Raw genomic sequence first — 14,470 nt, 5'->3', positions numbered from 1 at the left:
TGATGAACTTCTTCATTTGTGCCTTAACATTTAAGACACTTAAAAATGAAGGCAAAACAGACCTCATCAAAGAACAACACGATCATGTACGGTAATACAGATTGCCGCATGTTCTTCCAGCCACCTCCCCTCTTCTTGCCCAGGATCCTGCCCACTGACACTCATGAATTTGAACTCCCTGGCAGTGGGAGAGCAAGAATCAATTCCTATCCCCAGCATGCCTCAAATAATAAACTCCAAAGACTTCTTCCTGCCTGGCTGTTACTGAATTACAGTGGAATTCAGGTACTACAGTGATGAAATCTGTACAAGTAACTGGATAGAGAAACCTAAACAAATAACAGAAGAAAGAGAGAAATACCTACAGTTACAAATTTGTCTCTTTATAAATGGGCTAAAGTAACCTCCCAGATCACTATATCTGTGCATCATCTGAATGTCCATTATAATTTTAATTTTCGTCTTTGGTGACCCTGTGTGTGCATGTCCTTAGGAAAAATGACTGCTTGTGTGGATATTTCAGTGTAGGTCACACTGTTTAAATGCTACAGGGGATCAGCTGATTGCCTGTGGGGGTCAGGAAGGAATTTTTCCTCTTTTATAGAGCCTTGCACAATTAGCCAGCTGCATTATGGTTTTGGGTTTTTTTTTCTTTCTTTCTTTCTGTGAAAGATCAGGCATAAGCCACTGCTGGAGGCAGGAACCCAGACTTGATGGAGTGCTGCTCTGATCTGGTATGACAAATCCTGTGGAAGTGTTCAGCTATTACTTTAACCCTTTGTTGCCCATAATTTGGAAATCCCATTGGATAACAGCACTGTATTGATGAGACTGGAAGCTCCTGTGCTGAGGCCTATTGAGAGAACTCCAGAGAAAGCAAACGAGAAAAACTTTAAAAAATAAGAACTTTATCTCCTCTTTTGAATATCCCTGAAAGTTTAATTCCTTTAGTGCGGTTTAATTTTCCATGAATACCACCTGGAAGCATTTGGTGGGCTGGGAAGGTGAGGTTCAGGGGTTACTAGAAAACTTTGTGAGGTTCGAATGGTCTGGACTGGGACGGCTGGTGGGCTTAGTTGGTAAGTGAGTTCAAGAGCTAGGACAGAGATCAGGATGCTGGGGGAATTGCTGGGAGAAGCGAGGCGGTGGGGGGCACTGGGGACAGGTGAGATGTTCTCATATACAATGTTTTGAAATAGATTTGAGTGGAACTGAATGTAAAACTAACCCCTAATTTCCAAGGTATTTTTTCCTGGGTTTAGCTATCCAACTTCTGTCAAACTCAGTAAATGTCATATTGATTCAACACCAGGCCCTAGTTAGAAAACCTGGGATGGGGGAGGTAAATGTTGAGCAGAGCAGCTCCTCTTCGTTATCCTACATTACTACAGGAAACAGACATACAACAAAAAACCTAAACCAAGCAAACAACTCCCCACCTCCCCCCAACAACAAACTAATAAGTAAAAGCCCATCATGTATTGATCATTCTAACCAAAACCATCTCAGGCTGCTCTTTTGTGTAATGTTTTCCATTGGCTGCAGGCTTTTGAAGGAAAGAAAAGCAAAGAATCCTCTCCTGTCTTCAATTAAGGTTGTTAATGATTAACAGAGTGCTCCAGCATGTGTGGTGTGTTTTAATTAAATCAGGGGAGACATGATTTGGACAAGATTTTTGTTTCATTTTGAAAGTTATTAAATAAACTGACAGTGTTTGCCCATTGCAAGTTCCTGGGAGCATCCGGTTAGATTGTAATCATGTGCAGCTAGTGAAATAATGCTCATTCCAAACTACCTGAGGATAATAACGGAATATTAAAAAAAGATCACTCCAGTCACTTTGGGACTGAGCCAATCATTAAACTAAGTGACACAGGATCATGCCTGGAGGCTCCAAATTTGACATATATTTAAGCTGAGTGCAATAATATTATAAAGACCAGTTCAAGCTGCATGTGTCTCCTCTAGATCTGGATGCTGAATATCCCAAAGTTGTTCAGCTTGGGTCTATTTTGGGGGTGGGGGGAGGGATGGCTCATTATAAAGATGGGGGCGGCAAATCCTCAGAGTTGTCAGAAATCCATTGACTTCACCAGAGCTATCGTAGTTTGTCGATGTCTGACAATTTACGCCAACTGAGGATTTTGGCCCCTGGGTCGTTTGCAAAATATGGATCTATGTCTAGGTTCAGATTTTGTCCACCCCAAAAAATTCAGGTTTGTTAGGATTGGAGGTTTTGGTTCAAAATCATCTCTATAATATATCATAGTATGAATTGTGCTTCTCATTCCAAATTTGGGTCCCTCCCTCCCTCTCTCTCTCTCTCTCTCTGTCACTGTTTAAATCTGTTGTTCCAGCTGTGAATCATTCTTTTACAAAAAAGCAAACACAGCACGCAGAGTTGCATAGATTACAGTGCTATCATGGTAATTTGTCCCCCTCACCCATCTATTAGGCTTTTCTCCCTTGTTCCAAAGGGCGGGGGGTGGGGGAGGACATCAAGAGGGGAAAGCACACCCTCCCCCCCCAAAACCCTCCCCCCAAAAACAAAAACCAAGAACCAAGCATTTTGAGGGTTTTGGATCATAGTATTTTTTTTTAATAAAAGAAAATGGAAAATTCTGTTAAAAAAATCAAATAAAGTAATTTTTTTCTCTTTGGAAATTTTTCATGGAAAATATATAGCATTTTTAGCCTCTCTAATTTTAGCTATTTTGTTCAGAACAGAAAACATTTGAGAGTTCACACACTCAGCTGGCTCCTGCAGCCAGGAAAACTGTCACCTACGTTGATATATGTGCAAAATTAATATATTTTGCTTTGTGGGAACTTCACTAGAAAATAGACAGGTTTTCTACAAAAACAAACTCTTTTATTTACGCTGGAGCTGTCCCCATAGGCCTGTTTAATGTGTACTTAGACTGGAAAAATGATGAACACCCCAGTTATTGATGCCTGCTATAGTAAATTAAGGCTGCAATTTCTCTTGTCTTTTGTAAAATTTCTTCCATACTCTTTGTAAGGGGGATGAAGGTGGATTCTTTCAGCTGGAGGAGCCATGGAGGGGAGAGGGGCCCAATCAGCAATTCAACATGCTGTATGATTACTAACACACAATGGCAAAACACCTGGAATACGCATGCCAATGTTAATTTTGAACTCTTTGAAATGCGTATTACTTTGGTCTTCATTCTGATTACATATAATTGTTTGCACCCTTCCCAGTGAGCCTCATCCATATGTGTAAAGGCTAGAAACAATCTGGCCTCTTTAGTTTTGCCTGAGTTCAAACTTGTAAGCACGTTAGGACTTGGGCCACTGACTCCAATGAGGATTTTACCTGAAAACACTGTGTAAAATTGATGAAGGGCTTCCTGATTTTTATTTTGACAGTATCACTTTACTGGTGTGAAATCAGACTCCTAGAGTTCACTAAGCTACAATGGTAACTCTCCAGGGGGTGGGGAAAGACACACTGTGTTTTCCATTTCAGTTTAAATTACCAGAAGATAGCAGCAGCCCAGATGTTACATGCATATCATTGCTGTAGTCCTAGTGTTTTGTTTTTTATTTTAACCAATGAAAAGATGAGATAAAAGACAAGAAAAGATTTAGTGGAAATAGTCTTATGAAATATTATGTTCTTTTATTTCTGGATTATGCATTGCTTCATAAGTAATAGAGAACTCACACATTGGCAAATATGTTTTTCTAATCAAACTTAGACTTACAGTGGAAGTTCTTGTCTATGCAAGAGACAGACTAATATTAACTTCTCAGAAACTAAGGACAGATACCTAAGGTGAAATTCATCTTTGTTCAGAAAAAGACCCACCTCTAGACAGTTCATGACTCCAGTCCTATGTGAGCCCTGAAAATAGACCTTAAATGGTTTGAAGGCCTTGTATGGGACCTCTTCACCTGGGTGAATTTTATCCCAAGGGGCTCCATTTTCAAAGGGGCCCATCCTAAACTCTAAATGTTCATGTTTGGTTTTGGGCAGGTGGTTCCATTTGTCCATTAGGTAATTAAATGTCTAACTACATGATATGTGTGTGCAAATTCTGTTTGCATGCACAAATTCTATTATTTGCACATGCAAATTTCTATGAATGCAAAACTGTGTGAGTAAAACTGAGGCCGTATTCTAATATTTGGCCCGAGTCCATGGAATTCAACAAAGGCCCTTTGCATGTCTGTGTGGTTTTTTTTATTGATTCATGTCACTGCACACATTAAAAATGCATGTGTGGAACACTGATGTTTACAGTGCTCCAAGGAGGGGGGGGGGGGTAAGGCTAAGAGTAATGGTAAGAAAAGGAAAATATGAGCTTGCTGTCAGGAGATGTTTGCCATCACTAAGACTTCAGAATAGTTATCACGAGGAAGTTGTGGAAGCTCCATCACTTGAGATATTTTAAAAACTGGACTGAAATCACTGAAGAATATATATATATGAGTCAGCAGTGTGCCCTTGTTGCCAGGAAGGCCAATGGCATTTTGGGATGTATAAGTAGGGGCATAGCGAGCAGATCGAGGGACGTGATCGTTCCCCTCTATTCGACATTGGTGAGGCCTCATCTGGAGTACTGTGTCCAGTTTTGGGCCCCACACTACAAGAAGGATGTGGATAAATTGGAGAGAGTCCAGCGAAGGGCAACAAAAATGATTAGGGGTCTAGAACACATGACTTATGAGGAGAGGCTGAGGGAGCTGGGATTGTTTAGCCTGCAGAAGAGAAGAATGAGGGGGGATTTGAAAGCTGCTTTCAAATACCTGAAAGGGGGTTCCAAAGAGGATAGCTCTAGACTGTTCTCAATGGTAGCAGATGACAGAACGAGGAGTAATGGTCTCAAGTTGCAGTGGGGGAGGTTTAGATTGGATATTAGGAAAAACTTTTTCACTAAGAGGGTGGTGAAACACTGGAATGCGTTACCTAGGGAGATGGTAGAATCTCCTTCCTTAGAGGTTTTTAAGGTCAGGCTTGACAAAGCCCTGGCTGGGATGATTTAACTGGGAATTGGTCCTGCTTCGAGCAGGGGGTTGGACTAGATGACCTTCTGGGGTCCCTTCCAACCCTGATATTCTATGATTCTATATTTGGTAGGGAATCATTCTGCACAAGCTGAAGATGGACTAAATGACCTAATATCCTTTCTGAGCTTAACATCTGTGAACTAGTCACTCAGAGACATTACATATGGGTTACCCAGGGCTGGCATAATATTCCAGGAATTTCTCACTGATGCCCCAGGCTCCATAGGACCTTCCAGGAGGATTGACTGAGACCTTTTTCCTTCTGAGGTGGATAAATTGAGTTTCATGCAGTTAACTATGTTGGGGTCTTTCAGACCTTTAAAACCAGGCCCTTGCCTGCTCTGTGAAATCATGAAAGACATTATGGCATCTTTCATTTTCCTGGGGAGTGAACGGTTTAAAAATATTCTTCAAACAAGAAGCAGCTGTTAATGTCATTCCAGTGGATTTTAACAACAAACACATTTTTTTCCCTGCAAAATGCCAGTAGCTTTTAAAGGGTTTTTACAAATCCACTCTTTTCTGAGCAGTGGCACACAGGAAGGAAGAAAGCGTAATTAGGTATTCCGTATCTCTGAAGCAAGTCAGCTGCATTTCTAAAACCTATTCCCGTTCCCATTTCAAAGTTGCCTAAGACTGGGAAAGGAATAAATATCAAGCTACTGAAACATTTTAACAAAAATCTAAAATGTCCGATGGCCAAGTAACAGAGAGAGGCTAACGGGCAGCATGATGGCAGATGAAATCCAGTGTGGACAAATGCAAAGTAATGCACATTGGAAGGTATGATTTGAACTCCTCATACTCATTGACTGGGTTCTGAATTAACTGTAATCTCTCTGGAAGAAGACCTGAGTTACAGTCTGATCAGCTCATTGCAAACCTCTGCTTAACATGCAGGAAAGGTAAGAAACCAACCAAACAAAAATGTTAGGTTCTTCTTCGAGCGGCCTCTGCCTTTTCCCGCTCTTGGGATGCGCCAACAGTGCAGCTTAGCTCGGTGGAACCTTCTACTAGCAGTGCCTTTTGGAGTGCTCCTGGGCCCCCTCCTACCTCTCTCCTCACAGCTTCGAACATTCAGAGGGTGGGACTGTGGGAGGGATGGTGCCTCAGTTTCTCTACTAAGGATCTTCGTTCTCTGGTCATTGGTTCAGATACGTCAGAACTGAAGACAAGGAAACCAGATGTAAAGAGGTGCACTTCTCGCCCTGCCACTTTCCCTGTTTCGGACACATATATGTGTTGTTTGAGGGAAGGTCCTTTTCCTTCTTATTGCTCCATATGCAGCACCTTCATCCGATGGCCAGAAAGGGGCACTGGAATCGCATCAAAGCTATGCTATTGAAGGAAGCATTAGTGGCAAAACTTTCCAGCTCTGAAATGAAGGGCTCTGTAAATACTGGCAGAACAGAGCTGCAACCTGCCCCGCCTCTCCCCAAAAGGGGCTAAAATGCCCAGCAAAGTCCTTGCACAGTGGTTGGCCTGCTTGACTGGAGACAGTCCTAAACTGCTTGTCATTAGTCTGCAGACATCAGATTCAATTGAGCATAAATACTCCACCTCACAGGTGTTGGCCTTTGAAAGTCATCAAGATTGTCACAGTTTCAGGGCAACTGCACCTCTGTTCTGCCCCTGGTGTTCCCTCAAGGGCACCCACTCTAGGCTTCTGGCTCCCAGCCGTCACCTTTTTTGGGTGGAGACCCATGTCCCAGTCGTTCTGACTGGGGGAATCTTTACGGCTGCGCAGTTCCCTGCCTACACTGTGATATCTCCAATAAGTTGGGCTGCCTAAAAGGCTAGTGTCTGTTCTTTACTTTCTCTCCAGGGGCTATGACCAGTTTGTTGCCCACAGCTATGTTACCACACAGCTCCTTCTAAGCAAGCTCTTTTATTCTTAAGGTGAAAGCACTGCAGAGAAAATATATTAAAAACAATAAAAGATCCTACACACATGCCAGCAGCTTACCAGAGGTCACCCCCAACTGCAACCTATGGGCCTTAATACTATTAATAGTAGGTATAGGTCTCACTTCCAGATTTACTGATTGCTAGTGGTGTGATGGGTTGGATCACAGAAACCCCCTTGGGGCTGCCAACTGATGTGTTGAGACTACTTCTAAGTCTGTTTTCCCTGGCAGCTTGGGACTTCAGTGCCCTGCCTGGTTTGATCCAGACCCGTTAGCCTGCTGCAAACCCAGACCCAGGTCCGAACCATCTCCCCTAAAAGCAGCAAGCTTAACTGAAAGCAGTTTTAAGAGGTGTTCCTGTCTCTGACACTCAGATGCCCAACTCCCAGTAGAGTCCAAACCCCAAATAAATCCATTTTACGCTGTATAAAGCGTATACAGGGTAAACTCATAAATTGTTCACCCTCTATAACACTGATAGAGAAATATGCACAGCTGTTTGCCCCCCCAGGTATTAATACATACTCTGGGTTAAATAATAAGTAAAAAGTGATTTTATTAAATACAGAAAGTAGGATTTAAGTGGTTCCAAGTAGTAACAGACAGAACAAAGTGAATTACCAAGCAAAATAAAATAAAACATGCAAATCTATGTCTAATACAGTAAGAAAACTGAATACAGATAAAACCTCACCTTCAGAGGTGTTCCAGTAAGCTTCCTTTTATAGACTAGTCTCCTTCTAGTCTGGGTCCAGCAATCACTCACACCCCCAGTAGTTACTGTCCTTTGTCCCAGTTTCTTTCAGGTATACTTTGGGGTGGAGAGGCAATCTCTTGAGTCAGCTGAAAACATAATGGAGCGGTTTCCCAGGTGTTTAAATAGACTTTCTCGTGTGGGTGGACACCCCTCCCTCCCGCTGTGTAGAATCCAGCTACAAAATGGAGTTTTGGAGTCACATGGGCAAGTCACATGTCCATGCATGACTGAGTTCCTTACCAGCCAAGCCACATTCCTGGGAAACCTCAGATGTGGATTGGAGTCTCCGAGTTCATTGTTGGCTTAAGGGCTTCTTGATTGGCCACTTACTGAGGATAGTCTTTTCTCAGGAAGCTGACCAACTGCTTCACTGAGGTTATTTAAAATTAAACAAGTATACAGCCCATATTCATAACTTTGGGTACAAAAATGATACATACATACAAATAGGAGGAATAGATTCAGTAGATCATAACCTTTACAGAGATATGTTTCTTGGCATATGTAGCATAAAACGTATTCCAGTTATGTCATATATACATTCATAAGCATATTTCCATAAAGCCTTATGGGGCGCAGCGTCACAAGTGGTACTTAAATTAGAGTGAACATAAAGAGTGAGCGAGGTGGTGGAAATGGTGCTCCATTCCCGAGCCCCACTGTGCAGGGGTGGCCCAAGTAGCCTGGTGTCACTGTTTGCTCCCCCTGAACGTATACCAGCAGTTTTCAAATGTGGGGCATGCCTCCCAGCGGGGTGTGGGAGAGGGACAGAGGAACATTCGGGGGGAGCAAGTGATGATGCCATGTGGCTTGGGCCATCCCACCAAACGTTCCTCCGTGACCACTTAGGGGGGCACTTCCCACAGTTTGGTATATGTTCGGGGGGCGGGGTAATGCCCTTACATGCCCCTCCCCCAATCCACCCATGCACTCTTCTACTTTACAAAAAGGCAGAGCTTTTCTTCCAGAGAGAAGGTATTAAAAAGCTTTACAGGAACAGAAAGAAGTACTGCAGGAGAACGTGTGTCAAATAGTAATGTTCTTTCTCAACCTGATGGACCTTATGACTTCGACTACATACATAACTCCATATGCCCGTCTAAAAATGAGGCCTCTACAGCATTGGCCAGCAAAACATTATATACCATACATGAAACTGACTGTACCCAGGGATGTGTTCCTCTCTCATATGATGGAGTCAACATCATAAGGTCCTCACAGGAACTGGAAGTCAGCCTTCCAGAGAGGTCAGATTTGCACCTAAGTCCAGATTCTCTCCACATGACAGCATGGGCCATACGACTCTGACAGACCTAGAACTGTCTTATTCAGAACAAGTACAAGAGTGTCTATTAAATACCAGGAAACAATCAACTCACTTGTGTTATGATCATAAATGTAAAAAGGTTCTTTTTGTGGCTAACTAATAATAAACCCAGCTTCAGCTCCTATTCAATCCATATTTGAGTACTTACTTCACTTGAAATCCTTGGGATTCCCCATATCCTCTGAAAAAGTATATCTTGCAGCCATCTTGGCTCATCATAGCTTAGTCTAACAAAAGACTGTATTTAGCTATGATAAGGTAAAAAAAGATCCCTGAAGGATTTAATGAACATCTACCCTCTGGTTAGACAACCAACATCTAGATGGGACCTAAACCTTGTTCTTTTTCAACTCATACAACCTCCTATGAGAGAATGTTCCCTGTTTCATCTCTCTATTAAGAAAGCTTTTATTGTTGCTATTACATCTGTTTGAAGAGTGAATGAGCTGCTTGCTTTCAAAAAGATAAAGTGGTTCTTCATCCACATTCAAAATTTTTCCCCACAGTGGCAACAGAATTCCATCTTAACCAGTCCATGGACTTGCTAGTATTTTTCCTTAGGCCACACTTTCCTTCTGGGGAAACAATACTACACACCTTGCATTCTGAGAGAGCATTAGCTATCAACTAGACTGTTTGTCTCTTATGGGAAAAAGAGTGAAGGTCAGGCAATGACATCCCAATGCCTTTCTCTGTAGGTTAGGCTCTGTATTGATACCTCTTCTGTTCCTCTTCCAGAAGAGCTTAGAGGTCACTGAACTAGAGTGAAGGCTGTTTCCTTGGCCTGTCTCAGACATATTCTCATATTAGAAATCTGTAGAGCTGCCACTTGGAGCTCAATGCATACTTTCACAAAATATTATTATTCCTTAGATCTGGCATCTGATCACGTGCATAATTTGGTATAGCAATATTATAATATTTATTTAACTAGGCCTTCTCATCCCAGTGTCTGAAGGGAGGAGCACTACTTGCCAAACTCCCAAGTGTGGGAATGTGTGGAGGCTGCTCAAAGATGAAATGAAGATTACTCACCTGTTACTAAAGTTCTTTGAGATGGACTCTGTACATTCACACTCACTGCCCACCATCCCCTCTTCCTTGGAGACATTGGAAGGAAGGGGTGGGGGGGGGGTTGGTATGCCATGCCCTCTCTTTTATAGCCCCTCCCCACTGTAGAAATGGAATTCAATGGTTTGACCAGCCCCAGTAATAAGTTATATAGAATTTTTCACCATGAAGGATTGCACACTGTGGCCCAAAATTTCAAGTGTCTGTACACTTTGCACACGTGCAATGCCCAGTGGAAGGAAAATGAATCAGAGTTTCCTGCACGTAGACTTCAGCTTGTGCATGTGCATTGGGAACTGAGGGCCAGAACTTCAGCTGGTGAAAACAGCTGTAGCTCCACTGAAGATGTCAGCTCCCTCAGTTTACACCAGCTGAGGATGTGGCCCTGAGTCTGCAAAAAAATTCACCCTGTTGGTTATATTATAAGACTCACCCAACCATCTTTAAAGCAGAATGCAACAGCTGTTCTGTGCAAATACTACACAATTAAAACTGCAAAGGGAATTTCAGGGAGGCAGAATATAATTACCTGGTTTGAAATTTGATCAGAATGCAAATTAGTACCACTACACTTGTGAAAAATGGGGTGGTATATTTTAATAACTGCAGGTAGTTAGAATATCGATTTTGTGTAAAATCCATCGGAAAAGACAGCACCTCCACTAGCATTATGCAGGAAGGACTGGTTCAGTGCATACTCAAAGGTCAGAGTGCCACCTACTGAATCAACCTCACTACTTCTTGAAGCACTATTGATTCTCCCTGGAGGCAACCCATCCAAGTATTAACCAGCCCCAGCCCTGTAGTTTGAGATTTGACAAGATCACAGCCTGGAGTAGAATAGCTGCAGGATCACACAATAAGTTGTTTCAACATGTTCGCAGGCTGTGTGCTGTGTTAGCTTAGAAGGTTATGAGAACCGAGCATGTGGAATTATGGTAAATGATGGTGTCTCAATTTATATGACTTTGTTTGCATTTATGTTCCCTGTGTTATTTACTGGATAAAAGGGCAGAATGCTGAGGAGAGTCTGTGAGGTTAGATCCCACTGCAGTCACATGTTTACTTTGGTCATCAGTGAATGAGAATGTGGTGGTCAAATCCTGACTTCAGAGGGGACTGGGGCTGCTCCACACTTCCCAAGATTTGTCCCAGAGAACATAGAACTGCTTGGAAACGACCCTCTGGCCTTTTCAGCTGTCCGATCCCCACTGACCCTTTAGTGTTTAGATTGGACATGAATACTTACGCTTACGTATTTATACAGTGATTTGTAATTAGCAAGGAGGCTAACATAGACCCTTGTTTTATACTCAGTTACATGTATTCTCCCCTACACAAGCTCAGTCGGCTGGAAGCAGGTGTTTGTTAATAAACAAACACCTTTGCGCTGTATATCTAATTTCAACTCCTCCGTTATCGGCAAACTGGCTGAAACACGAGCACTCCTGGTGAAAACCCTAGGGAAGACTAGAATTTGTTTACCAGTTACCTTACTATCCAGCAGCTGAGAAACCTGTAGGAATTTGTTACTGTAGGTATTAGTCCCAGACATCACAAAGGGGCTCTATTAGAGAGAATACAGTAAAAAAAAAATCTGAGATCATATGATCATAGTGCAGAGGGACCCAGAGGGTGGTGGATATAGGATAGATAACAAGCCTGGTAGTGGGAAAATTCAGACTGTTATCATAGTGCAAAGGGGCTGACCAAATGGTTAGCCTGTTGGCTGGAAAGAGCATCCAACAAGCCTCATGTGCCTGAAAGGATAATGACATTTTTACTATCTCATTCCACGCCCTGATCATCCATCCATTAGCTCACTGAAGCTGGCAGCTGCTTGCACTGACTCATCCATTACAGACATGATCAGCAGATCATACTGCAGGCAGAACTTGTCAAGTCTCTCCAAGTGAGTTCCCAATTTATTGTGATATTTGTGTGACTTTTAGCTCCTCGGTTTTATTTAGAAAATGTTGTGTGATTGTAATGGGGGAGGGAGAGCTAGAGACAGAAGAGGTTGCAGTGTGTTCAGGAGTTGGTTGAGTTTAGAGTAAACATCGGATGGGTACAAAGTTTTTGCTGTTCTTTTTGCTGGACAGCATTTTGTTGTAAAAATATCAAGTTGGGCCCTTTCCTCGCCTTAATTGCATCTATACCTATCTTTGATTTCAAATGTAGAACTTAAATGGCTTTGCTTGGAGGCAGTAGACAGCAGAATATTTCTCCAGACAAGTTATTGATTAAAGTTCTGTGGCTAATGAGAAGTTTGCAGAAGTCACAGTTTATGTGAAAGCTGACCATTGCCTAAGCCTCTGAGTAAATAACAAAGCCCTTATGGCACAATCTATCCCAAAGGTGGGAGGCGTGGGAGGGAAGAGAGTGGAAAAAATCAATTAGATGATATGATATTGCCAAAGAAATTGTCCAAATAACATTTCCCAAGATTTTGTTTGTCCTGTATTTTGCCTTCTCTTAGTTAAATTATAAGGGGCCAGTAATGGGTCTGTACTTATGTTTGGGAAGTGCTGTGAATTAGTGCAATATAATGTTTTGTTTGTAACAATATGAGCCAAGGTTTTCAAAAGTGAGCAGTAGCTTTGGATGCCTCATTTTTTGAAGTGCCCAACACCATAATTGTCAGAGGGTGGTTGGTTGGTACATTTTGGAAATCAAGCCCTTTTAAGATGTATCAAATCAGGCATGCAAAATCCCTAGTCATTTTTGAAAACATTGGTCCAGCATAATGATAATCCAGATCCTGTGAGTTGAATGTAGCTGCTTTGTGCTGCCTCCTTGATAGAATCTTTCCACAGAACCAGCCTGCCCAGCTGTGTAATGATCACCCCCATCAATGGCATAGAGCCAGTATAGAAGCCTCCCTCCTGACAGTGTAAGGGAAGTGGGTGGGCTTCACCATATGCTGCATTTTTGGCACCATTAGGAGCCTGTGTAAATTTGAGCAAACCCGGGATGTTGTTATATACTGTGGGGAACTGGCCTTGCATACAGGGACCGTGCACTGGAGAATGCAGTGGTGAGCTTTGCACTACCTTTGCACACCTCCCCTGACCTGCAGAGTGTGCAGTTCAGCTAGACACTGGTATATAGATTTTCCTGCCCCTGGGAAAAAAATCAGCAATATTATGCCTTATGCATCACAGACCACTGTAAGGCCCATTTAAACTGCCAGAGCGTTGTAATGGGAGGTTAGTGCCAACGAGTATCGGCCCATAGAGATTAACACTGATCATGAGAATGGGGAGACGGCAAGTGAATGCTGTGAACTGCCTGTGTGCTTGATTCTCCTCTCACCCTCTCCTCTCCTCTCTGGTGTAAATCTGGAATAATTCCATGTACATCAATGGAATTATGCCTGTATGAAATTGGTGTGTACGGACAATCAATCCTTCTGTGTTTAGTGTCTGGCTTATTGTGTTGTTGGTTGCCCACACTTTGAGATATCAGTATTCTTTTCCAAGTGCTGCATCAGTACAGATATAGGTTGACAACCAGAAGCAGTTTTCCTCACAAGCAGTACCATTTTTTTCTGATGAAAAGTTTTTAGTGAATTAAAAATTGTGGACATCATTTTATGGTGATTGTTTTGTCCACAAAGCATCTTTGTGACCTCAAGCTACCAGTGACGAAGACATCTTTACCCTTACCCACAAAGTATCAGTCTACTCCAAAGCACTGTTTTGTGTCTTCATGTTGAAATTCTACCCTTTCTAATGCTGAGACTCAATGTAGTCACTCCAGGTCCTCTTACTTTGCCAATACATCTCAGTATGCTGGGGGGAAAAAGGGAATATGACATTTTTTATAACTTTGCCCAGTGGAGGCTCTTCAGGGGAGGCAAGTGAAGCTTTGCCTTCTCTGTTTTGAATTAGATACAGTATGATCTTTTGCTTCTTGCAAATTCACTCCGATTGTGCCTTTACATATCAGTTTCACTACCTCCTTTAAAATGTCACCAACCTTCACGGCACACTTGTAATACTCAGAAAAATAGATATGCTAAAAATATATTCTTGATATCATATTGATTTTGTTGTTTCTAAATAAACTGGATATAATCCTTTCAGCATGCAGCACGCTGAAAATATAAAGTAGAATCTTTCATCAGAGCCAGTGAATCACTCATGATGACTTGAAAATGTGGAAACCTGGGTAGAAATTTCTTAGTAAGTTCTTAGGGCTGAATCCAACTCCACTGAAGTCAATGGTAGTCCTTCCACTGGTATCACTGAAGGTGAGATTGGTCTTTTAGATTGTTAATTCCTCTGCATAGGACCTGTGCTGTCTGCCAGCAGGTCACGGATTTAGCAAATTTGATTTTTGCATTGGATACATGTTCACCAGTTGATA

The 14,470-nt window shown here is 42.2% G+C and overlaps 1 protein-coding gene across 11 annotated transcripts in view; it reads left to right on the top strand.

The window, feature by feature from the left end:
* The window catches only part of CALD1 (caldesmon 1), a 245,945-nt gene that overhangs the window by 168,649 nt on the left and 62,826 nt on the right, over window positions 1–14,470 (top strand). The window contains exon 1 of one of the 11 annotated variants that reach the window (XM_084611426.1): window positions 11,734–12,011. The exons of the other annotated variants lie outside the window; for them this stretch is intronic. Coding sequence (XP_084467552.1) covers window positions 11,965–12,011 — 47 coding nt within the window. The 5' untranslated portion in view covers window positions 11,734–11,964. Of the gene's footprint in view, window positions 1–11,733; window positions 12,012–14,470 lie in introns of those variants that run through there. 11 annotated transcript variants of the gene reach the window in all.

Source organism: Lepidochelys olivacea, assembly GCF_965140295.1.
Source record: "Lepidochelys olivacea isolate rLepOli2 genome assembly, chromosome: 1".
Taxonomy (NCBI): domain Eukaryota; kingdom Metazoa; phylum Chordata; order Testudines; family Cheloniidae; genus Lepidochelys; species Lepidochelys olivacea.
The sequence above is the reverse complement of the archived record's forward strand: the minus strand, read 5'-3'. Positions and strand labels throughout refer to the sequence as shown.